Below are 26053 nucleotides of genomic sequence, written 5' to 3'. Positions count from 1 at the left end.
GAGGACTCAGCGACTCCGCCTGCCAGGGCGGGCGGGCGAGAAAGCGAGGCGGCGCCGTCGCTCCCCTCCCGCGACCAGCCGCCCTTCCGACGCGCGGCCGCCTCCAGCAGGCGCGGCGCTTGTGGAAAAGCGAAAGTGAGCCGCCAGCGAGGGCTGCCGGGAAAGGCGCGGCGGCGTCGGAAGGAAGGAAGGAAGGGAGGGTGCGCCTGTTTGGAGCAGAAGCGAGCGGGCGAGCGAGCGAGCGCGCGCGGGTCCTGGGAAGGCAGGTAGGGCCCGGGCGTCGGGAAGCCGCCGGGGAGGGGATTGCACGAACGAGCGGCGTGCAAGGGAGAAAAAAAAAAGCGGGCGCGGTATTCAGGCTAGCGCGCAGCCCCGTTGTGTGGGGGGGGGGGGTCCTGCTCGCTCTCCTTGCGCTTTTTGCGAAATGCACACAAATAAGAGGCCTGCTTCTGCCTGTTTTCAGAGAGGAGCGGTTTTTTCCCGGGCTGTGTCCTCAGCGAATGTATTGCATAATTAAGCCGTCGGGAGGCCGACGGATCCCTAGGAAAGAAAAGCTTCCAGTTACCTCTGAAAAATTCCACACTAACAGGGTGTGGAAGTCGCCATCATCATCATCCTGTAGTGTGGAAATTTCCCTGGCTCGCCTTCCTCTTTGGGGGTGGTTCTTTTGAATTAACTTGCTAGTCCTCGTGATCTGCCCGCCTTAGAAAAAGCTCACAGCTCTGGGTTTCATCTAAACACCCCCCTGGCTAAATTACATTTTTCTTTGGAAAATGGCTCCAGGTGGTTGGGTTGGGATTTTTTGGGGGGTGGGGGTGGGGGGAATAGCCTCTGCCATGATTGACGTATTTAGGAAAAAATATACATCGAAAAGCAACACACGATGGGGAGCCGGTGGATGGCAATTAAAAGGCATGAGAATCTGGGTAATTAGGAGGAATTAGAGTTATTGAGCATTGAAATGTTTTGCTTAGAATAACGGTGCTGGACGGTTTCCTTTCACAGAATCTTGTCCTGAGAAGGGGGGTTGGACTAGGTGACCTCTCTGATCCCTTCCACTTTATGTATAAATGCATATTTCACCCACTGCAAAAGCTCTGGGCAATGTATATTACAGGTAGAGTCACTTAACTTACAACCATAATCGAGCCCAAAATTTTGGTTACTAAGCAAGGTGGTTAAATGTGCCCCATTTTACAACTTTTATTGCCACAGTTGTTAAGTGACTCCATTGGTTAAGTGAATCGTGCGGTCATTAAGCGAATCTGGCTTCCCCCGTTGACTTTGCTTGTTGGAAGCTATATGGGAAGGGTACAAGTGGTGATCACATGACCACGGGATATCATAAATGCATGGAAGTTGCCAAGCACCCAAATTTTGATCATTTGACTGTGCAATGGTCATAAGTGTGAAAACTGTTCATAAGTCGCTTTTTTCTGCGCTACTGTAACTTCAAACAGGTGCTAAATGAATTGTTATAAGTCAAGGACTACCTGTATTTTATGTAACATTCAACATTCTGTAATGATCCAACATTGTAAAATAACCTAACCTTCAAAACACTAAAACTCTAGGTCAAGGTTTCTGAACCTTAGTGACTTTTAAGATTTGTGGACTTCAACTCGCAAAATTCTTCAGCCAGCCCATGCTGGCTGGGGATTTCTGGGAGTTAAAAAAAATAATCAACATTTTAAAGTTACCAAGCTTGAGAAACACCACTCTTAAGATGTGTTAGAAATGAATATCTTATTGCACTGACATTTAACAAGTGTTCTTGTAGAATGAGGTTCTTCATCCAACCACTTTTGATACAGTTTCTTGTCAGGATGTATTGTAAGGTGGGATTGCCTTCAAAAGTGTTCTGGAAGGTTTAGATAAACTCAAAACAGCGAGCTTAGCTAACTAGACCTGGGGGTGGAGGTAACCTCCTTACCCTGTCTTGGAGATGAATCCAAAAGTCAGTCATGAACTTCAAAGCTCTTTTAAGGCTTGGAATTTGTATATTTTGCCCCTTTTCATATTGGCCAATCCAAAGTCCAGTTCCAAGCATCTCCGTCATGTGAAAAGGTTTGGTAACTATGGAAACATGAGATCTTGATAGTTGTGATCACATCGCATCCAGTGGTGGGATTCAGCCAGTTCGCACCAGTTCGGCAGAACCGGTAGCTAATTTTTTGTTGCCCAAGCCCGGAATGGACTTCCAAAAGCGGCATCCACACGGAGAACCGGTTGTTCACATATTTGAATCCCACCACTGGATCGCATCTCATTTCTTCTGATTGAAGGCATATAAGTAGTCCTCGACTTAACAACAGCAACAACAAAATTTCTGTTGCCAAGCAAGACAGTGGTTAATTTTGCCCCATTTTACGATCTTTTTTTCCACAGTTGTGAAGTGAATCACCGCTTTTGCTATGTTAGTAACACGGTTGCTAAGTGAATCTGGCATCCCCATTGATTTTGATCGTCGGAAGGTCCCAAAAGGGGATCACATGATCCTGGGACACTGCAACCCTCATATATATGAACCAGTTGCCAAGTGTCCAAATTTTGATCACATGACCATGAGGATGCTGCAATGGTCATAGGTGTAAAAAACAGTCATAAGACACTCTTTTGAGAGCTGTTGTAAGTTCGAACACTCACTAAATGAACTGTTGTAAGTCGAAGACTAGGTGTATTGGAGAAGACCTCCCTGGAGCACAATATTTTTTTTCCCACCGCAGATAAAACTGCTTTTTAATATGTTATTAGTTTTTTGATAGTTTTGATGGACTTTAATGCTAATAAATAAATGGAACCAGACTTGGAAAGGTGGGGCCCAGACAATTTCTGACTAATTTCCTCTGGAGTTAAAGAGATAACAAAGTTCTTCTGAGCGTCTTTTGCTGTTTATATATGTGCCTTTTCAAGCTTTTTGAATGTAAGGATGTCTTTTCATTTTGGCTCAGTGTACACATGAATATAAACCAGAATTTTAACCATGGCTTGCTGAGAAAACCATGATGTCCTAGTTCAGGGGTAGGCAACCTTGGCTCTTTATGACTCGTGGACTGGCTCAGGAATTCTGGGAGTTGAAGTCCACAAGTCATAAAAGAGACAAGGTTGCCTACCCCTGAATGAAATTGGGCCATCTGGCAGCATCAGAGCTACAGGCCTTTACTTCCGTGTTAAAGGGAATACTCTCTAGTTTGTTTGTATCCTACCTTTATTTTTATTAATAACCCAAGGCGGCAGAGATTTATTTATTTGTGTTTCACATTTCTGAACTACCCTTCTCCCTCATATCCAACACACCTTCCTCCTATTTTCCCCAGAACAACAACCCTATGAGATAGGTTGGGTTGAGGGACAGTGGCTGGCCCAAGGTTGGCTTTGTCCCTAATGCAGGATTAGAACTCACTATTTTCCAGCCAGGTGCTTTAACCACTAGATCAAAATGGCTCCAAAAACAATTTCCTTCGAGCCGGAATCGAACCAGCGACCTAAGGATGACTCAAGCAGACTTCTACAGTCCTCCGCTCTACCAGCTGAGCTATCGAAGGAAAGCTGCCTATGCCGAGGTGTTTTTTTTTGGGTAGATCCTAATAAAGTATCTGTTAATGCCAACAGTATAATATGAGCTGGTTTTGCATCTCTTGAAATAGCCTGGAGTGAATTTTACACAGATGCAATCTCAGAGGCATCCTAGTTCATACAAAATTGCGTAGCTCAGCCACCAGATGTAAGCTAAGAACAAACCAGCCATCTGTTGGGTTACTATAATGTGTGGTCCCAGTCTCCTGCAAGAGCCACCACAGAGTGAAAAGGTTCTTGGGTCAGAAATAACAGTGGACCGACACAAAGAGAAACCCATAACTCGTCTCTGGCTATACTCATTGCAATAGAACAGGGCTCTCCAAACTTGGCAACTTTAAGATTTGTGGACTTCAAGTCCCAGAATTCCTCAGTCAGCATGTAGACCAACTCTCAGAATTCCTCAGCCAGCGTGGCGGGTTGAGGAATTCTGGGAGTTGAAGTCCACAAGTTTTAAAAGTTGCCTTGGAGATCCCTGCAGTAAAAAATCAGTAGCAATGGACAAAACTCTCATTCAAGCAAGGTTTTGTTTTGATTGCCAGGTTTGCGATCTGATCTATAAAGGAGATTCTTTCAGTCAGATGCCTTTTCAGGTGTGTTTGTGTTATAGTTACAGTTCGAATGGAAAATGAGGGAGTGGACTTAGCACATCTAGAGGGCACCTGGTTGAGGAAGGTGCTATGTGAATCTTCATAGAAGCAAGCAGTTTCTGCTACACCAGGATTTCCCAATTCTTGACAACTTCCAGATGTATGGATTATGTGACATTCTGGGAGTTGGAATCCATATATTTGGAAATTGTCAAAATTCCTGGGTTAGATCAAGCTCAGTGACCAGTTTAGTTGGCATTGGTGGCTTCATTACCTTCAGTAGATTATCAAGAATTCTTCATTCATAAGAACTCTTTGGTGTTTCCTGCAAGGATCTTTTCATACTCTAACTCACTGTGTTGCTAGCTGGAGAATTTTGGGAGTTGAAATCCACACATCGTAAAGTTGCCAAGGTTGAGAAACACTGCAACTGGAGATGTTGGAAATGGACGTGAGACTTTCTGCATGCAAAGTTGGTGTTCTGTGATCGAGCCGTAGTTGTTGCCTGTTCTGAGTCCAAAGTTGAGTTGATTTTAAGGAATCTGTTTGCCTTGCAAGCTTGGCTGCAGATTTAACCATTGGGTAGTTCATTGATTCCTAGGACTGCATCTGCTTAATTTGACTGGGGAAGATTAATTGTGTCTGTGTATGTATAGATAGATAACCTTTATTGTCATTTTTTACTGTGGGCACAACGACACACATTAAAAATGAAATTTAGTTGCTCTCAAAGCGTACACATACATAACACACATATAAATATGCTATATACAACATACGTATATACCTACACCAGGGGTAGGCAATCTTGGCTCTTTTATGACTCGTGGACTTCAGCTCCCAGAATTCCTGAACCAGCATGGCTCAGCTTGGAATCCTCTCCCTTTCCCCTCAGCATGGCTGGCTCAGGAATTCTGGGAGTTGAAGTCCACGAGTCATAAAAGAGCCAAGGTTGCCTACCTCTGACCTACACCCTTACATATAAATAAGATATAAATATTAATCACTGTCCATCTTGAATACATAACGGAAAGAGGAAACTTGAGAGTTCACAAGGTTGATACTGTATGGAACGAAACTGTGACTGAATCTGCACGTTCTGCTTCGGATACCACGGAGCCTCCTCCCAGAAGGTAACAAGAAAAACAGGTCGTGAAGAGGATGTGTTGTGTCCCAGACAATCTTGCGGACCCTGCTCAAAGTGTGTGTGTAGGGGTGTAGTGTATTTTAATTCTGGATGAGGATGAAAAAAAACTTCTAGTCTGGAGTGAATTGTATCTCCCATTATTGGACATCTGGGAATTCAGCAACATCTGGAGGGCTTCATATTGCCCCACCCTGATGCAAGCAGGATGTATTGCAACAGGGGAAACAGGCCAGATATGAAATAAGATATGAAATATGAGCAACAAAGAGGATTAGGGGACTGAAGGCTAAAACATATGATAGACGGTTGCTGGAACTGGGTATGTCTAGTTTAATGAAAAGAAGGACGAGGGGGTGATGTGATAGCAGCTTTCCAGTATTTGAGGGGCTGCCTCAAAGAAGGGGGAGTCAACCTGTTCTCCAAAGCACCTGAAGGCAGGACAAAAAGCAATGGATGGAAACTAATCAAGGAGACAACCAACCTAGAAAAAAGGGGAAATTTCCTGACAGTTAAAACAGTTAATCAGTAGAGCCTTCGGAAGTGATGTTCTTAAGAAGAGATTGGAGAGCCATTTGTCTGAAATGGTATAGGGCAGCGGTTCTCAACCTATGGGTCGCGACCCCATTTGGGGTCGATCGACCATTTCACAGGGGTCGCCAAGCAAGGCTGTCCGCCATTTTTTTTGTCCGCCATTTTTTTTTCCCTTTTCCGGCGGGTGCCTTACCTCCCTTGGGCTGGGCCAGCTGGTGGTCGGCCTGCTCTGTCTCTGCCGCCTGCCAGCTACGCCTCGACCGGCGCAGGGGGCGGAACCATGCATGCGCGGCGCTCCCGGGCAGGGAAAGTCCTCGACTTACGACCGGTTGGGTAGTCCTCGACTTACGACCAGTTTATCCTCGACTTACGACCGGTTTAGTCCTCGACTTACGACCAGTTTAGTCCTCGACTTACGACCGGTTGGGGGTCGCGGCATTAAAAAGGTTGAGAACCACTGGTATAGGGTCTGCTGCTTGAACAAGGGGGTTGGACTAGATGACCTCCAAGTTTCTGCTAATCCCAGTTTCCTGTTCCTTTTCCAGACTCCCTAAGCGTCAAGATGTTCTTTACCTGTGGCCCCAACGAAGCCATGGTCGTCTCAGGTAAGTGCTCCATTTTCTGTTCCTCTTTCTTAGCTTTTTTTTTATCTGATCAGATCAGCCTTCAGAGCGGCAACAAAATGCGGCAATGTGCCTTTGCTCAAACTAGCCACGATCCAGAATGCATGGATCACTTTGCACATTCAACCATCTTTGGGCTGTCCAGGTGACGTTTGCGCTTTAGGACTTCATTTGGAGATACTGCTTTCTCCTCACTTTCTTTTAGGCATTCTGTGTTTTTATTTTCACAAATAAAAACTCCAGCAAGGGCTTTCCCCTTGATTGTGCCTGCTTCCTGTTTCCCAACAATTATGTTTTGGCCGCACAGCCATTAGAGCAGGAGTCCCCCAACCCCCAGTCCGTGGACCGGCATCGGTCCACAGCACGCCAGAAACCGGTCCACACAAAGAAATGAAGCCCCATCCGGTCCGGTCCACGGAAAAGCCTCTCTCCACGGAACCAGTCCCTGGTGCCCAAAAGCTTGGGGGCTGCTGCATTAGAGCACAGCCTCAAGCTTGTTATAGGGCTGTGCAGGAAAAGACGTAGCTGCTTTAAAGAGTGACGGAAGAGTGTTAGGATCATGACCCTACAGCAGTGATGGCGAACCTTTTAGAAACCGAGTGCCCAAAAACTGGCCCCGCCCCCGCTCCACCCCCCTGCCCCGCCCCTGTTCTGTCCCCCCATCACCCGCCCCGCCTGCCCACAGGACCACTCACTGCCTCCAGGGCCTGCCACAGATCGCCCAGGCAGCCCAGCAGCGCTATGGCGGCCACACCCTCTGCCTGCGCCCTGCAGCATCAATTGCATGCTGGGGTGTGAGAGCAGAGTCTTGTCTACGCTGCCTGGCTGCCATGTCCTTGGCTGCGCTGCTCTGTGTGGGCCATGCTCGAGGGCGACTCTCCTTCAGGGGGGCTGCAGGAGAGGAGGGGGTCACGGGGGAGGCAAGGCTGGGGCAACGGCATGTGTGCCCACAGAGAGGGCTCCGAGTGCCGCCTCTGGCACCCGTGCCATAGGTTCGCCACCACTGCCCTACACTTTCTAAAGCAGATTTTTGGAACAGGAGCCAAAGCATTTCACAGTCCTATGGAGTAGTTTATGTAGGGGATCTATAAAAAAAATCCTGTACTATTGGATGCTCTTGCTCAGCACTCTTTTTAGTATAAGGTAGTCCTCAACTTATAGCGACAATTAGGACCAGAATTTCCACTGCTAAGCACGGTTGTTCTTAAGTGAGTCCTGCCCAGTTTTCATTACCTTTTTGCCACAGTTATTAAGCAAACCACTGCGGTTGTTAAGTGAGTGGTGGAGTCATTAAGTAAATCATGGTTTTTGTTTGTTGTAAACCGGTTGGGAAGGTGGCAAGTGTTGATCACATGACTCCGGGCTGCTGCAACCGTCCTATCCCAGCCTTTTACAAAATTGCCTGCATTTTGATCACATGACCACGGAGATGCTGCAATCGTTGTAATTGTGAGGACCAATCATGTAACTTCAAACGGTCACTAAACAAATGGTTGTAAGTCAAGGACTACCTGTATTCCATTCTGTTTCCTCTTTAAGTTTAATTGGACATTTTTTTGCATTTTCCCCAAGTCATGGACAGCTTCCTTGACTGCTAAATACTCTTCTATTTTTGTTTTTTATTATCAGTTACTACTACTATTACTACTACTACTACTACTAGTAGTAGTAGTAATAATAATAATAACAACAACAACAAAACAACAACAACAACAACAAAACAACAACAACAATAATAATAATAATAATAATAATATGATGATGGTGATGGTGATGGTGATGATGATGAACATTTGACCCAGCGATCTGATTGACCGGGCTGACTGAGGGATCTGATTGGCCTGGGCAGATTCTGCACTGTTTTGTCATTTTCCCTAGGTTTTTGCCGCAGCCCCCCAGTGATGATTGCTGGTGGCCGTGTGTTTGTCGTACCATGCGTACAACAGATCCAGAGGTAAATTTTTCTGCAGAGGCTGTATTTAAAAGCACCCAAGATCTCACCAAGGCTTGGTCACTCTTTTAACAGAGCAAAAGTATCCCCTTGGTGTCATTTTAGTTGCCCATCCAAATGCTAACCAGGGCTGGCCCTTCTTAGCTTCTGAGATTATCCAGGATTGGAAAGATACTGAGCCGTTCAACCATGTTGGTGTCCTTCAAACACTAACCTTACTGGGTTTCAAACGGAATAGAAGATTGTGAAGTACAGGGTGACATTTTTGTTAGAAGCTGATGGATGTGTAGCTTGTGTATGCATTAACCCTTTCCGTCCTGCTCTTATAGGATCTCACTTAACACCCTGACCCTAAATGTGAAGAGTGAGAAAGTTTACACCCGACATGGAGTCCCCATTTCAGTCACTGGCATCGCGCAGGTAATTCTTTTTTTTTTTTCAGCAATACACTGAAGGATATTGTATAAAGCGACCTACTGCTGGGGAAAAACAGGATTACAATCCCAACTGAATTCATTTTATTTTATTTTTTTATTCCTTTGGTGGCTTGTAGTTAACATTTCGGCCATTCCCGAAATGATTTATTATCTTCCACTTGCTACCTTGTGCAAAATGCATCCAGCGGTGCATCAGTTGTGCCCAGCGTTAATCACACAATATAGGTAGCCCTTGAGTTAACAACTGTAAAGGAACCTGCCTAACTCAGGACAGTCGTAAATCGGATCGCTCACATGACCAACTTGGTTTTGCAACTTTTTTTGCAGCAGACATTAAGTGAACCAGTGGTTTGCTATGGGCTAGTTTTGCTAAAAACTGGAAGTAAATGCCAGTTTTTGGCAAAATTTGTAAAATGCAGCCATGTAACCACAAAATGCTACAAACAGCCTGATCGCTGAATGCCTAAAGTGTGGTCACAAATTCCTGGGAACTTTGAATCCAGGTCCTACGTTCCCTCAGGGAGCTCTGTCTTAATTTTGACTATTCATTAAATTGGTCATACATTGAGGACTATCTGCATAAGGTCGGAGGGACCTTTGAGCAGGGGTCCCTACCCCTGGTCTGTGGACCGGCACCGATCTAGGGCATGTCGGAAACCGGGCCAGGCAAACAAGCGAAGCCCCATCTATGAGATGCAGGCAGCCTGCAAAACCACTGGTCTGCGGAAAAATCTTTCTCCATGGAACCAGTCCCTGATGCCCAAGAGGTTGGGGTGCCTCAGAGTCTTCAACCTTCTGCCCAGGGCAGAATCCCCATACCAGACAAATCAACCGTTACTTGATTTGATTTGATGGAAAAAGTAAGGTTCTACATTTAGAAATTAAAATAATAAATTTAGGCAAGAAAAACCAAATGTACAGGTATAGTATAGGGGGTACCTTGCTCAACAGTAGTAACTGTGAGACGGAGTCCTAGTGGACAATCACTTAAATATGAGCCAGCAGTGTGCTGCAGCTGCCAAAAAAAAGCCAACACAATGCTAGGCTGCATTAACAGAGGGATAGAATCAAGATCACGTGAAGTATTAATACTACTTTACAATGCCTTGGTAAGGCCACACTTGGAATACTGCATCCAGTTTTGGTCACCACGATGTAAAAAATATGTTGAGACTCTAGAAAGAGTGCAGAGAAGAGCAACAAAGATGTTCAGAGGACTGGAGGCTAAAGCATATGAAGAACCGTTGCAGGAATTGAGTATGTCTAATTTAATTAAAAGAAGGACTAGAGGTGACATGATAGTGGTCTTCCAACATCTCAGGGGCTGCCACAAAAGAAGAGAGGGTCAACCTATTCTCCAAAGCAGCTGAAGGCAGGGCAAGAAGCAATGGATGGAAACTAATCAAGGAGAGAACCAATTTAGAATTAAGGAGAAATTCCCTGAGAATGAGAACAATGAATCAGTGGAACGGCTTGCCTTCAGAACTTGTGGATGCTCTATCTGGAAGTCTTTAAAGAAGAGATTGAGCAACCATTTATCTGAAAAGGTGTAGGGTTTCCTGCTTGAGCAGGCAGTTGGACTAGAAGACCTCCAAGGTCCCTTCCAACTTTTTTATTATTATTATTATTATTATTATTATTATTACTACTACTACTACTACTACTACTACTACTACTACTACTACTACTATTATTACTCTGTTCTGGGACAGAGAGGACCATCACCAACTGCTTGGAAGAGAACCCCCCCCCTTAGTCTGACAAACCCCATGTCGAGGGTGAGATAGCAGCAGGGGCCGCTTCCCATCCTTCTTTTATTTTCTACACCATCTTTCCCACCTAGGTGAAGATCCAGGGCCAGAACAAGGAGATGCTGGCAGCTGCTTGCCAGATGTTCCTGGGCAAGTCTGAAGCAGAAATTACCCATATTGCTCTGGAGACCCTGGAAGGGCATCAGAGAGCCATCATGGCCCATATGACAGTGGAGGTAAGGTTGCTTGTGGGAACGTGTGTGTGTGTGATGTCGCCGCTGGTTGAAGAATGGGTGAGGTGAGGTGGAAACTAATCAAGGAGAGAAGCAGTCTAGAACTAAGGAGAAATTTCTTGAAAGTGAGAACAATTAATCAGTGGAATGACTTGCCTCCAGAAGTTGTGGGTGCTCCATCTCTAGAGATTTTTAACAAGAGATTGGACAGCCACTTGCCTAAAATGGTTTAGGCTTTCCTGCTTGAGCAGGGGGGTGGGCTAGAAGACCTTCAAGGTCCCTTCCAACTCTGTTATTCTTGAAAGCTTAGATGTTTTGTCTCCAGTTGTGTACACTGGGCTGTTACTTTAATCCAGCTTTTCAACAGTTCGGTATCCAGTTGAATGAAATCAGGGGTATCCGAAAGAGGGAAGACCATGTGATTATAACCTCACCCCTTTTTTCACAAGACACATTAACAAGGGATGGGCTTTTGATGGGCGTGGTTGTGACCATCCTCTTGTCTATTTTGTTCCCCTCCCTTTAGAGCTGGGGTCTTCAAACTTGGCCCTTTTGTGACTTGTGGACTTCAACTCCCAGAATTCCTCAGCCAGGCACGCTGGCTGAGGAATTCTGGGAGTTGAAGTCCACAAGTCATAAAAGGGCCAAGTTTAAAGACCCCCCTCCCTGTAGACAACCCTGCACTGAATTATGATTTCCATTAGCCATGGGACCATGGGGCCTTGGGATCCCAACCCTCACAGAGAGGGTTCAGTGAGGAAAGGCTGCTTTGAGAGTTCACAAACAAAGACACAACCTATAGGGCTATAGGATAAAAAGAAAAGCTGACACTACTTTGCTTATGGGCTTAAAAACTGGCGATCAATGTCTCTGCTTGGTCCTGACGTGGTTACCTCCCTTTCTTAAATAGGAAATCTACAAGGACCGTCAGAAGTTTTCAGAGCAGGTCTTCAAAGTGGCCTCGTCTGACCTAGTCAACATGGGGATCAGTGTGGTCAGTTACACCCTCAAGGATATCCACGATGACCAGGTGCACATGTGCTGTCTTGTGTTGAAGCTAATTACTGTCCTTGTCGCTGAGAACGCCTGATCTCACAGGGATATGGTAGGCCGGAGATTGCTAAGGACGTCCGGTTCACAAATCTTTCAGCAATAGAAACAGAAGACCCTCATTGTCAACATTGTCCCATCGCCAAATGGAATTGCTTGATCCATATTTTTTTTTCTCTTGTTAATGAAAAGATGACATAAGAGTTCCTTTTGATACTACGTTTGGGGCTGAGCATATTTATTGACTGTTTGGATTTATGTCTGTCACTTCTCCAAGGTTGGTCAGGTGAAGAAATAAATTTCTATACGTTTGACTGGAGGTCTAGTTTATGGTAAAGGCTATAGCCCAGGGGTCTTCAAACTTGGCCCTTTTATGACTTGTGGACTTCAACTCCCAGAATTCCTCAGCCAGCATGGCTGGCTGAGGAATTCTGGGAGTTGAAGTCCACAAGTCATAAAAGGGCCAAGTTTGAAGACCCCTGGGCTATAGTAACAAAATCTTGAAAGTTTTCCTTTCCTATAGTGAAATAAGATGGAGCCAAATTGAGTTGTTTTCTCGGTTTCCTGGTCTTAACGTACGTTTTTTTGTTGTTGCAACCATCGTTTCCACATTGTTTTCCACTTCAGAAGATCAAGGTAGCATACATATTGCTCTCTTCCTATTTTTCTCCACAACAACCTTGTGAGGTAGGTTGGGCCGAGACAGAAGGATTAGTTCAGGGAATTTCCATGGTTGAGGGAGGATTAGAAGCTGGGTCTCCCCATTGGCTAGAGCCGGTCCGTTCTGCGACTGTTCAATAAGAAGAAGAAGAAGAAGAAGAAGAAGAAGAAGAAGAAGAAGAAGAAGAAGAAGAAGAAGAAGAAGAAGAAGAAGAAGAAGAAGAAGAAGAAGAAGAAGAAGAAGAAGAAGAAGAAGAAGAAGAAGAAGAAGAAGAAGAAGAAGAAGAAGAAGAAGAAGAAGAAGAAGGGCAACTATTCAATAACTAGAAGAAGAGGAGGAGGAGGAGGAGGAGGAGGAGGAGAAGTAGTAGTAGTAGTAGTAGTAGTAGTAGTAGTAGTAGTAATCAGAATTCAGCATTATCAGATTTTGTTTGCAAAACCGGCATTTTCTTGATGCTCGGTTTTGGGTTGCTTTTCTTGACCATCGCCTCCCCCTCTTGTCAATTGCAGGATTATCTTCATTCTCTGGGGAAAGCCCGAACTGCTCAGGTACAGAAGGATGCCAGGATTGGAGAAGCTGAAGCCAAGAGGGATGCTGGCATCAAGGTGAACTCTCAGGCCATTGTGGAAGGACAGAGTCGAGATGGACTCTGCCTGTGTGTGACTATCTTCCTTGTTTTAGAGATGGCTGGAAGTTTTTAAGAAAAGATTGGATAGCCCAGTGGTGGTGAACCTATGGCAGAGGTGGCACTCAGAGCCCTCTCTGTGGGCACGTGCGCCATGCCTCGGAGATGGCAACCGTCCCTCTTCAACCAGCCGCCCACCAACTCACCCAGGTCCCATGTGGCTGGATGCATCCCAGCATGGCTGGTTCCCCCCCCCCCATCCCTCCTGGCCTCGCATGCTCTCCTTTTCCTGGGCACGACCCACTGCATCGCCTGCTCAGCTGTTGGCCGGCCGTCCAGCTCAGAGGCGGCTTCTCTGAACTAGTGGCGGGCTACGGAGTCCCAGAGTGCGCCAGTTCAGGGGTTGGCAGGCTGTGGTTGCTGACGGACACTGTCGGTCCCCCTGCGCTCGCTGGCCTGTGTGTGTGGGGGGCGACGGTGTCAGGCAGTGGCTGCCCTGGCCCCTGCCTCACCTTGCCCTGCGACAATGGCACCCCCGCCCTGCCTTGCCTCACCCCGCAGGATGAACCTCCTGCCCACCGCCCCACCTGCCAGAGACCCCCTGGATTTTCCCCAATCCTGCCTGGCCCCACAGGTGTCCCTCCCCATGAGCAATATCAAGGTGACCACGCCCACCTTGGCCACACCCACCCAGTTTGCCATGACCACCACAGCCACGCCCACCTGGTACCCGGCGATACATAAGTGGGTTTTGGGTTGCAGTTTGAGCACTCCGTCTCTAAAAGGTTCGCCATCACTGGGATAGCCCCATTTGTCTGGCATGGAATAAGGTCGTCTGCCTTGGGCAGAGAGTTGGACTAGGACAGGGGTAGACAACCTTGGCTCTTTTATGACTCGTGGACTTCAACTCCCAGAATTCCTGAGCCAGCATGGCTCAGCTTGGAAACCTCTCCCTTTCTCCTCAGCATGGCTCAGGCTCAGGAATTCTGGGAGTTGAAGTCCACGAGTCATAAAAGAGCCAAGGTTGCCTACCCCTTGACTAGGAGGTCTCCTTTATGCTCTATGATTTTAAGCAAGTTTAGATCTGGGTATTAATTGGATGGGGGACCACTAGGAAACCCCAGAGCTGAAGAAAGGAAGGCAGCGACTGCCAAATGATTTCCCAATAGTATCAACAACCCAAAATAGACTTGCCCATCAAATCACTAGGAGTCAAACGGAACTTGAGAATCTTTTTTAATCAAACCTTTGGTGACCAAAGCTTTTGCACCACCGCTAAGTTTTTGCCTCTCTCTTCCTGTCGGGCCTTGCCTCTGAGTTGTTCCATCTTTCCACCTCTAGGAAGCAAAGGCCAAGCAAGAGAAATTGTCTGCTCAGTTCTTGAATGATATTGAGATGGCCAAAGCCCACCGAGATTATGAGCTGAAGAAGGCTACTTACGATATCGAGGTGAACACACGGAAAGCAGAATCTGACTTGGCCTATCAGCTCCAGGTGAGCCACCCACCTTGCAGCCAGTCAAGGGGAATATGCTGGAATATGCTGTAGCCTATTTTATTCGCAAATGAAACATGCATAGGAAAATATTCATGGTTCTTACCCCTGGGCCTGTCCACATCCTTCATCCAGAGCAGAGATGTCCAACCTTTTTGGATTGGCGGCCCGAGGGAGGGGCAGGTGCCTTACATGCGCATATGCAAACATGAATGTGGCTACATATGCGCGTGCACATACAAACAGACCGAGCATGTGTGCAAGGCTCTCAGTGACAGCGCCTGTGTGAGGCTTGTGGCGGTACCACCGCCAGGATCGCGGCGATGCTACCACAAGCACAATGCTCATGCTGCGGCCTGCGGCTGCGGTGCAATAATCGTGCCACAGCCTGCGGTGATGTCCCGGCACAAAGTTTGTGCCACCACCCTGGCGCGAGGCTTACACTGCCGTTCCCACGCGATGGCTCATGCCGCAGCACACCTGCCACTTGCGGCGCTGCTGCCACCCACACAAGGTTCATGGCAATGCCGCCACCTGCGTGTGGTGCACTGCCGCCCACACGCTGTTGCCCCCCGGGCAAGATTCGTGGCAATGCCGCCACCCATGCAATAGTAGCGTTGCTGCCACCTCCCGCACAACACTCGCAGCAACAGCACGAGGGAGGGTGAGCATGCACACTTGCCTGTGCACTGCCCAGCTACTCACGCGGCCAAGAGACCACAGCCCGGTAGTGGACCGTAGCCCATAGGTTGGGGACCTCTGATCTAGAGCAGAGATGTCCAACCTTGGCAACTTTAAGACCTGTGGACTTCAACTCCCAGAATTCCCCAGCCAGCATCTCTGCTCTACAGCATAAGCATCTGCTCTAAATTTGCCGGATGTTGACATTTTGAGCCATGAACTAGCTTCACCAGGAAGTTTCCGAAACCCTTCAGGGTGTTTTTCTGTATCCTTCATGCAGGTGGCCAAGACCAAGCAGAAAATTGAAGAGGAGAAGATGCAGGTCTTGGTGGTGGAGCGAACTCAGCAGATTCAGATCCAGGAGCAGGAGATGACCCGTAAGGAACGTGAGCTGGAGGCCAGGGTCAAGAAACCAGCCGAAGCGGAGCGTTACCGGTTGGAGAAATTAGCCGAGGCTGAAAGGCACGGGCATCAAGGCTCCCCTCTTCCCCTCTTTTTCCTTCCTATCCAGAATCTTCTCTTATTCACCACAGAAGAGCACTTTTCAAGGAGGGAATTGATTCTGGCTGTACCCCTTTAGAGCAGAGTTCCCCAATCTTTCGGGGTTGGCAGGGGGAGGGGTGTGTGAATGCGTGTGTGCGCACATGAACACCTGTTGCTCACACGAGTGGGGCCGTGAGTACTGACGTGAGTGGGGCCGCAAGTGCTCGTGATACGGTAACGTGAGTTCTCAAAATGGAGCTGCAAACGCCCACAGTGACGCGAATGCTCGAACGAGTGGGAACGTAAGTATTCACGCAAGTGGCACTGTGAGTACTCACATGAGTGGGGCCACACGTACCCACGACGCTCACGTGAGTGGGGCCACAAACACCTGCGGTGCTTGTGGCCACGCAAACGCGAGGGGGGACTCTGTGCGCACGCGTATCGACCAGCCACTCACGTGGCCCGGTGGACAATAGGCCTCAGCCTGGTAGTAGGCCGTGGCCCACAGGTTGGGGAACCCTGCTTTAGAGTAAAATTGGAGGGTTAAATAATGGAATGAATCTCCACAAAAGTAATACAGATGATCCTCGAGTTATGACCATAATGGAACCTGCCTGGTCATTAAGCAAGCCAGTGGTTCGCAACAGGTGCAGTTTTGCCAAAAGCCCAAAGTAAATTTTGTTTTTGGGCAAAACTGTCGTAAAATTCAGTCAGGTGACCACGGGACTCTGCAAAACAACCATAAATGTGGCCTGATTGTTGGACTCCTGAAGTACGGTCACATAATTGCGGAGGGTGGAGATGGGCAACTGTCAGTACTTCAAATCCAGGTCGAATGGCCACTAAACGACTGGTCGTAAGACAAGGACTACCTGTACTCCCCACTCACATGTGGTGCATAATCAGAAAGAGTAGAATTCAAAAATACCTCTTCATACAAGGTGCTGATGTGTTTGGGCTAGGCAGGGAGCTGATCTATGACAAAACCATCCTTGGACTGTACCAATTGAGAATTCGTTTAAGGAGGGCTTGCATGAATGAACGCTTAATTTTCAATCACACATCTCAGGATTCCTGCACAGCAATGCAGTGTGTCAGGAAGACAGCTACCACAGCATTCTTGCTGAGGTACTTTTTCTAACTTCAAAACTCCCTTTTCACAATCCTGTAGTCCCTGTTTGGGATAGAGTCAGGGTGACCGGATGGAGCTGAGCATTTACTGGCCGGATGCCCTTCCTGACGCCATGTGGAGTTCGCAGCAATACATTTTCTTCGCACCCTAGGAGAGAAACATCTGCCACTGCCTCGGATTGAACTCTCAGCCTTCCAAGTTGGAGCCGAGCGTCTTCACCATTAGGCCGCTAATTGTTCTAACTTCAAAGAGGTCTAACTTTCATCCTTTAGATCAGGGGTAGTCAACCTTGGCTCTTTTATGACTCGTGGACTTCAACTCCCAGAATTCCTGAGCCAGCTAAGCTGGCTCAGGAATTCTGGGAATTGAAGTCCACGAGTCAAAAGAGCCAAGGTTGACTACCCTTGCTTTAGATAGAACACCATTGGGTCCCGTTCTACGATTGGCAGCCCATACATTTCCCATCCTTTGTCTCAAAGATGCTTATTCAAAAGGCCACTGCACTGTTTTTTTTTTCCTGAAGGAAGATAGTTGTGGTTTCTGAGGGAAAAAAAACAACAACAATCCAGTTGCCTTTTGAAAAAGCATCTTTGAGACAACTGTGGATGACTAAGAATCTCCACAGACATTCCTATCCTTTGCTGTTTGGTGCAGAGAAGCCTTCTGGCCTCCATGCGTATAATCCTTTTTGACTTCTTGCAACTAACTCTCCAGTTGCAAACCAGGGATGGTTACCATGCTGGGCCCTAGAAAAATAAGCCTGTTTTCTTACTCCAGTTTTGTCACCTCGAGCTCCTCTCACACCCTCTCACTTAACTGGTCCTCCCCTCCATTTTGAAAGGCCAAAATGGCTGTTGTTGGATGCTGGGCACAGGGGTAACCGTGTCCCTGTTTTCTTCCCAAACAGGATGCAGCTCATCATGCAGGCGGAGGCGGAGGCAGAGGCCATCCGGGTGAGCCATTTCTTCTTCTCTACCTCATGGGGACAAAGAGCAGGATGAAGTGGATGAGAACCCAGCTTACCCCGAAATCCCGTTTTCGTTTTTAGGTGAAGGGCGAGGCTCAGGCCTACGCAGTTGAGGCCAAGGCCCGGGCCGATGCTGAGCAGATGTCTAAGAAGGCAGAAGCTTTTAAGCAGTATCAAGAGGTCGCCATGGTGGACATGCTTCTGGAGAAGCTTCCGGAGGTAAGCACGTCGCTGTGTAATCCCAAGGAGAAAAGGAGGGAGATGAAGTCTTTGAGGAATGAAGGTCCCAGGATAATGTTGGTGTAAGGACCCACCCCACTTTGCATCTTAAGAAGACAGAACTCCTGGAATATTTCTTCCAACAGGCATCTTTATTAAGAGAAAGCTGGATGCAGGTGTTCTAGACAGGACTTGGGTCCAAGCTCTCCCATTCGAGGTTTTAAGGGATCCCCCATTAGCCACACCCCATCACCCCCTTCTCCCAGCGACAATCCCAGGCATTACGTTCTCACCCCCTTTTCCTCACTGCCGGGAGGAGACTTCAGAAAGGATTACATGAAAGCTAATGACCCCCATTGTTATTGTTAGTCCTTTTGGTGATATCCACATCCAGTCCCTTTGAAGTAGGCTGAAGGAAGTGAGGGCCATAAAGCCCCTTTGTTCACCCCCTTCCCTTCCTCATATGACAGAATCCAGAGCAGGCAGAAATGCGGTTTTTCATAGTTGATAACTAGAGATGGAATATATTTGGATTCTGACAGTTGGTCACTGAGGCCAGAGGTTTATTCTTCCAAGCTTTTGGGCTCGTGCTGGAACCCATCATCGGGGAACTTCTCTCTCTCTCTCTCTCTCCAGAATGTGTGCCCTGGGCTGTTCTACATGGTTCCTGGTTGTGTATACAGTAGCTTTTAGTTGTTAATTAGGGTATTGATGGCTGGATATTAAGTCATTAATTGCGTTGTCCTTGTGCCGCTACACCCTCAAAAGCTCGAAGGCTTTGACATAAAAGACTGGTACTATCGAAGGAAGATGGCATCTGAACAAAATCACAGTGAGATTTGTTAATTGGACAAAGCTGTCTGATGGAATCAGTGACCAGTCATTGCAGGGTGCAAAGATGTCTGACTGCCTTCGCAGTGTCTATTGTTTTATACAGGTATTCCAAGTAGCATAAAGTAACATGGCATCAGCATAGCAACAACATTTCTATTGGTGAAGCCCCTTGCCAATCCTTAAGAATATACCAGCTAGGAGGCCCCAGCCAGGGAGCAGTTTTCTGCCACATCCTGTTGGTGTAAGCTAGCTGATATCATGTGAGCCAGGTGAGGTCATGTACCAGCCTGGGGTATTTCCCTACATCACCATAGTGATATGAACGGGGTGAGGTCATGCATTTGATCAGGCAGTTTGCTGCTCACAAACTTTACATGACCTCTATCCCTTCAGCTGTCCATTATTTCTCGTGTAGATAAAGGAGAATATTTGTAGCTCAGGGTTGAAATGAGGGGTCCTTTGTGCTCTCTGAGCTTGCTTGTTTTCTTGCAGACGTTTCGTTACCCAAACTAGGTAACATCTTCTGTGCAGCACTGATGATGTTACCTAGTTTGGGTAATGAAACATTTGCAACAAAACAACCAGGGAGGAAGCGTCTTGGGCAGTGATTCTTAACCTTCCTAATGCCGTGACCCTTTAATACAGTTCCTCATGTTGTGGTGACCCCCAACCCTAAAGGCTCTCCAAGCGCGCACCGATGCCACCCACTCACCCGCCGCGCCCGGGGCTCAGCGCGCCTTGCCTGTCCTCGCCTCACTTCCAAAAGTTGCCGGACTGTCCAGCTGGCCGGGGAGGGGGGCAGGAAGGCCGCTCCGCCGGCTCCACCCAGCCTGGTTGGAGAAGCGCCCAGGCGGGGAGAGAGAGAGAGAGAGAGCCAAGAGGGTGACAGCTCGGCAGAGCTTAGTTCAGCCTCCTCTGCGGAAAGGGACGCAAAGCAGCGCAGCCTCAGGAGATGCTCGACGGAAACGAATCCGGTGCTGCAATGGCCCCCAGCTCGAAGCCGTGCGGAGACAGATAGAGGAGCGGTATCTCGGTTCCTAAGACCATCGGAAGTATGTGTTTTCTGATGGTCTTAGGCGACCCCTGTGAAAGGGTCGTTCGACCCCAAAGGGGTCGCGACCCACAGGTTGAGAACCGCTGGTCTTGGGTTTACAACAGCAACCAGGATTGCCCAGGATTGCTGTTACTAAACAATGTGGTCAAGTGATGTGTGCTTGCAATTGACGTCATAACCCGAGGACTATCTGTACAGGATGGTCCTTGGCTTACAACCACAATCGAGCCCCAAATTTCTGTTGCTAAGCAAGACCGTTGTTAAGTGAGTTTTCCCCATTTTACAACCTTTCTTGCCACCGTTAACGTGAATCACTGCAGTTGTTAACTTAGCGACACGATTGTTAAGTGAATCTGGCTTCCTCATAGACTTTGCAGGTCACAAGGTCACAAAAGGTGATCACATGACCTCGGGACAGTGTGACCGTCATAAGTATGAACCAGTTCCCAAGGATCTGAATTTTGATCACGTGACTATGGGGATGCTTCCATGGTCATAAAAAAACAGTCATGTCACTTTTTTCGGTGGTGTTGTAAGTTCAAATGGTCACTAAATGTAAGTTGAGGACTACCTGCAATTCGGAAAAACTGGTGGATACGGTTGTGGGCCATAGGTCTCTTGCAGCTATCCTTAGTCTAAATCAGGGGTAGGCAACCCAAAACACTCAAAGAGCCACTTGGACACATTTCCCACTGAAAACAAAACACTGGGAGCCTCAAAACCCTTTTGATATCTAAAATGAAGATAACACTGCATATATCTTTTTTTTACCTTTATATTATATTTTATAACATAATGACTGTAATATATATATATTAAAGATAAAAAAGGATATATGCAGTGTTATCTTCATTTTAGATGTCAAAAGGGTCTCTCTCTCTCTCTGTCTCTCTCTCCCTCCCTCTCTCTCTTTCTGCCCTTGGTCTGCCAGTCCTCTTCCCCCACTCTTTCTTTCTTTCTCTCTCTCTCTTTCCTCTCTCTCTCTCTCTCACCCTCCCTCTCTCTCTCTCTCTCTTTCCCCCCCTCTCTCTCCCTCTCTCCGATCTTCTGCTCACCTGGCAAGCTGGCTTCAAGATGTTCTCCAACAAGCTCAGGGGTAGGCAACCTCGGCTCTTTTATGATTCATGGACTTCAACTCCCAGAATTCCTGAGTCACCATAGCTGGGCTAGCTAGTTCTCTCCTGCCCTTCCTGCTTCCTGCAGAGACGCAGCAAAGGGAGGAGCCCCGCCCAAAAAGCTTTTCAGCTTGTCAGAGAACACCGTGAGTCCACTCTCTTTTACACACACACAAAAAAAAAACCACAAACACAAACAGAGAGAGAAGCAAGGAATTGCAAGTGTCTGTCTCTGTCTCTCTCTGCAAATAGCAGAGGAGGCTGGGAGCCACAGGGGAAGGCTCAAAGAGCCGCATGCGGCTCTGGAGCCACAGTTGCTGACCTGTGGTCTAAATGGTTCCTTTGATGGTAATAATTTTTTTTTTGCCGTTATGTACTACGTTGCACTGGAAAAGTCTTAAATTAGAATTTTCCCTAGGTTTTTTTTTTTTTACCCCAATCACCTTGTATGGTAGGTTGGACAGAGAGAGAAGCCCAAAGCCATCCACTGCTCTCCTGATCAAATAGGGACTTGAACCGTAATCTCTATCCAGGTTTGCTCTCTGAATCCTTGGACTACACTCTTGTCTTCGCCTTCCCTTCACAGATAGCTGAAGAGATCAGCAAACCGTTGGCTTCCGTGAGTAAGATCACCATGGTGTCGAGCGGAAACGGAGATGTGGGTGCCGCGAAGATGACTGGGGAAGTGCTGGAAATCATGAATAAGCTGCCTGAAACTGTTGAGAAACTGACCGGTGTTAGCATCTCTCAGGTATCGCTCAAGGATTGCTCAGCTGTGGGGAGGAAGGGGTGGAGCCAGTATAAAGCCCTTCTCGGTGGCAACTAGCTAGAGTAAATATGTAGTTACTATCCTGGCTTCCATTCCATATTTAGTGGACCAAGTAGAACCCGAAATCTGGGCTGTAGAGAAGGAGGAAAAATAATTGGTTGGAGACAAAAGAGGCATTCCTTAATTAGCCAAAGGGATGAGCAATAACCTTGTTGTTATTTCGCCTTTAATGATTGTGCTTCCTAGGGATGCTGGGAGTTGTAGTTTTTCAACATCTGGAATGTCACAGATAGCTTAGGCACGTGCAGAACTTCTATATTCTAGTGCAGTGGTGGCGAACCTATGGCACGGGTGCCAGAGGCACGCACACCGTCGCCCCAGTCCTAGGCCTTCAGCTGGGTTTTATAAAACCTTTTCGCTTTAGGCCTCTGCCGCTGTGTGCGCAAAAAAAAAAAAGTTCAATCAGTCAATTTCAACTTCTCGCGGGGAAAAAAAAGATCTTGCAAAGTTGAAATTGATTGATTGAACTTTTTAGTCCCACCCAGTCTGCCGTTACCACTGCAGCCACGCCCACCCAATGGGCCACACCCAGCCAATGGGCCACACCGACCCGGCACTCGACAATGCATAAGTGGATTTTGGGTTGCGGTTTGGGCACTCAGTCTCTAAAAGGTTCGCCATCACTGTTCTAGTGGCTATTCTGTCTCAAATCAACCTTTCCCGATCTGAGCACCCTGCAGATGTGAGCCCTCCAATTCCCAGAATTCCCCAGCCAACTCTTAAAGAAACACATCTAATGCATGTTTCAGTGGGGAAAAGCTCCATGTTCACGGGAACGATGACTGAATTTTAATCTTTTTGGTGGGGGGGGTTGTCTCTCCAGCAGATGAATCGGAAGAAACCGGGACGGATGAACTGAGGACAAGGAAAAGTCTCAAGAGTGAACATCCGAGATCAACATCAATATGCACCCATATTTAGCGTTCCTCCTATCGTCACCCTCCTGTGAATGCCAGACCTTTATTATGGACAAGATTGTTGCATGTTGATCATTATCCACAAATGCTGAGGTCTTGTCACTCCGCTGAACCACTGTGATAATAGCTGGGGATGTCACAGTGTAGACCTGGCAATATATTGATTTCCACCACTTGTGGAAATGTTCCTTGATGCTGTTCCTTTCCTGGAGTCTGCTGTCCACTAGATATTTCTTTCCCCCCAAATAACCTATCCTAGAGGATCTAAAAGTGGCTCTACTTCTAAAAAGGCTGGGAAGGATGTAAGAATGGAATAAGGATAAAGGTGAAATCCAAGACCTGGTGTTTTTTTTTAAGGCTGGACAGTGGATTTCTGACAAAATAAAGTCATTTAGGCCTTTGTTCAGTAGTTTCTCTAAGGAGCTGTCACCTATGTACAGAAAGGATTCAGTTTTACAGTCCTTATTAAACCTAGTGATGTGTGGGGTTTCCCAGTTCTGTTTATCTAAACCAGAGGTGGGGAAGGATGGCCCTTTTACGACTTGTGGACTTCAGCTCAGGAATTCTGGGAGTTGAAGTCCACACACGGTAAAGGGGCCATCGTCCCCCACCCCTGATCTGAACCTTCCCAGCTTGCTCGATAGATCAACATTTTCTCCATTTGTGCCATAGTGTTTGGTGCTACGCATAGCTAAGATTCCTCTACTTAGCAAACTTCTTCCATTTTGCTCTTTGTCTTTTTTCTTCTGTCCTCTCTTCATCACCACCACCCCAGTCCTTAATCTCACTTTTTGGGGGGAGCCTGTGTCCATAGCAGCTTTCCTATATTAAATCAGAAAGGTCTCCCTGCCAGAGAGACAATCCACACTGCGACAGGAGATCCCTCTGGATGAACGTTCTAATAAGCGTCTCGCATGTTCATCTCCTCTTAAAATCATCATCTGAACGTGCCTTATATCTGTTTTAACTAACGGAGTAGTTATACATCATCATTTCCCTAAAAGGGGAAAAACGTGAAGGTTCCCCATTTTCACTGCTTGTTACCCCTCTTCTAATTTTTTGAACTCTTCCCCGAAGCTTTTCAGTTTTGTACCCTGACCTCTGACGCTGTCATCTTTGCTCATTGTCCCAAACTGTTACAGGGGCCATTTGCTCATGAAGCACACTTGGTCAGACAGTAGCCCTTCTACAATGGCTTAAATATCACCCCTGGACCTGTGCTTCTGAATTCACATATGTCGGGTTTGGCCTGCTTGCTTGTATGTTGTGGTCTCAGCATGGTGCCTTGCCTATGTTCGTCTGAAGAGAAGGACAGTCCGTCCTTGATGCTACTGAGATCCTTGACTAAGAATAAAGTGCAAGATTAATGCCTGTGGTGGCCCTTCTGTGTATCCATTTCTACTTTCTGGTCCACGTTTTCACAATCTAATATCTGAACCTAAGAAATACTTGCTGTGAGTACAGAAAATACATGGAGGAAACTGCATTGCTTCTGTTTTTTACACGTGAACCTGCTTTATCAGCATAGGTATAATATGAATTTTATCTGCATAATCTCTAACATTCCTTTGGGTTGCAATTGGAGTGATTATTATTATGGTTGGTTGCACAGTCAGCCAGATGGTTAGACTGGGTTTGGCATTTTTATCCACCTACTGTATCAAGTTCTTCCCGAGGACCTGGGATAGGCATACATTATTTAATATTAAAGGTATCATCACAGAATATAAGCTGTTCCAAGTAAAGCTGCCTTTTGCAATTGACCAGTAGTAATTTTTGTCAATGCCAATGGTGGTCAAGTGGTGCTTGAGATTATTATAATTATTATTAGTGTCTAAGCCATGCAAGCTATTACGTAAAGAGAAGTTGAGTGGTCAGGAATTTTTACTGTGGATAATAAGAGATCATTTAGCTAGTTTAGTGGATGGTTTCACAAATTCCGTGAAGCCATAATGTGGCTTCATTTGGTTTTTTGTTCAGTATGTATGAACGCAGTAACTTATTTGTAAATCAGAGTGTATGGCAAAATATACGGATTGAGCCATTAAAAGAAACCTTTGTTTAATGTGATCAATAAATGCAACTGGGCTTAGTATAAGGCAGTGTTCAAGATGTGTGAACTTCAACTCCCAGAATACCCCAGCAAGCATAGCTGGAATAAGGCAACCTTCTATGGGTAACCCATTTAGCCAAAAATACTCCATCTAGCACAGTGTTTCTCAACCTTGACAATTTTAAGACATGTGGACTTCAACTCCCAGAATTCCACAGCCAGCATTGTTGGCTGTGGAATTCTGGAAGTTGAAGTCCACATGCCTTAAAATTGTCAAGGTTGAGAAACACTGATCTAGCAATTGGGCCATTTATACCTTGCTGCAAAGAGGAAATGTAGCAATAGCACTTAGACTTATATACCGCTTCGTAGTGTTTTATAGCCCTCTGTAAGTGGTTTACAGAGTCAACATATTGCCTCCAACAATCTGGGTTCTCATTTTACTGACCTCAGAAGGATGGAAGGCCGAGTCAACCTTGAGTCTGGTGAAACTTGAACTCCTGGCAGTGAGCAGTGAGTTAGTCTGCAGTGCTGCATTCTAACTCAGAGCTGTGGTGGCGCAGTGGTTAGAATGCTTATTGCAGGCTAACTCGCTGCTCACTGCCAGGAGTTCAATTTTGAATGGCTCAAGGTTGACTCAGCCTTCCATCCTCCCGAGGTCGGTAAAATGAGGACCCAGATTGTTGGGGGCAAATAGGCTGACTCTGTAAACGGCTTAGAGAGGGCTGTAAGTGCCATTGCTAAATGTAACTCAAAAAGAGGAGATAGAAGGAATTCTATCCGAGGAATTCAGAATGCGTGATTGGTTTAAATAGAAATACAAGGCATTGGACATAAACGGGGATGACTACCAACTTCATCCACCTTCCCAAACATGCTGCTGATGAATACATAACTAAATTCTCAGTCCAATCTTGTTTGTCTAAAAACAGTTTTGTAATCCCAGCAATTTTGTTGGGATTACAGCTTTCACAATTGCTGGCACTGAATGTTCTGGAGGCCCACACACGCACTCGGAGAGCACCCCCTTGGGAAAGGTTTGCATTACAGGACTCCCATCAAGTGGAGTTCTGTTGTCACATTGCATTTCAGAGGTG

At 46.7% G+C, this 26053-nt stretch overlaps 1 protein-coding gene and 1 non-coding gene across 2 annotated transcripts; one reads left to right on the top strand and one right to left on the bottom strand.

The window, feature by feature from the left end:
• The first annotated feature begins 232 nt into the window (after positions 1-232).
• On the top strand, positions 233-24274 carry FLOT1 (flotillin 1). Its single transcript, XM_029284882.1, has 13 exons — positions 233-266; positions 6390-6449; positions 8346-8421; positions 8748-8838; positions 10699-10842; positions 11750-11869; positions 13060-13155; positions 14517-14669; positions 15631-15812; positions 17876-17921; positions 18017-18154; positions 21744-21908; positions 22813-24274. The coding sequence occupies exons 2-13, from the start codon at positions 6407-6409 to the stop codon at positions 22843-22845; spliced, it is 1287 nt and encodes a 428-aa protein (XP_029140715.1). The 5' UTR covers positions 233-266; positions 6390-6406; the 3' UTR covers positions 22846-24274.
• Positions 3458-3545, bottom strand: TRNAY-GUA. The gene is given in 2 exon segments: positions 3458-3493; positions 3509-3545. It is a non-coding gene; the product is annotated as a tRNA-Tyr (tRNA).
• Positions 24275-26053: the final 1779 nt, after the last annotated feature.

The sequence above is a fragment of the Protobothrops mucrosquamatus genome, unplaced genomic scaffold (assembly GCF_001527695.2).
Source record: "Protobothrops mucrosquamatus isolate PMUCROS unplaced genomic scaffold, P.Mucros_1.0 scaffold1055, whole genome shotgun sequence".
Lineage (NCBI taxonomy): Eukaryota > Metazoa > Chordata > Lepidosauria > Squamata > Viperidae > Protobothrops > Protobothrops mucrosquamatus.
This window is presented reverse-complemented; position numbering and strand designations above follow the sequence as displayed.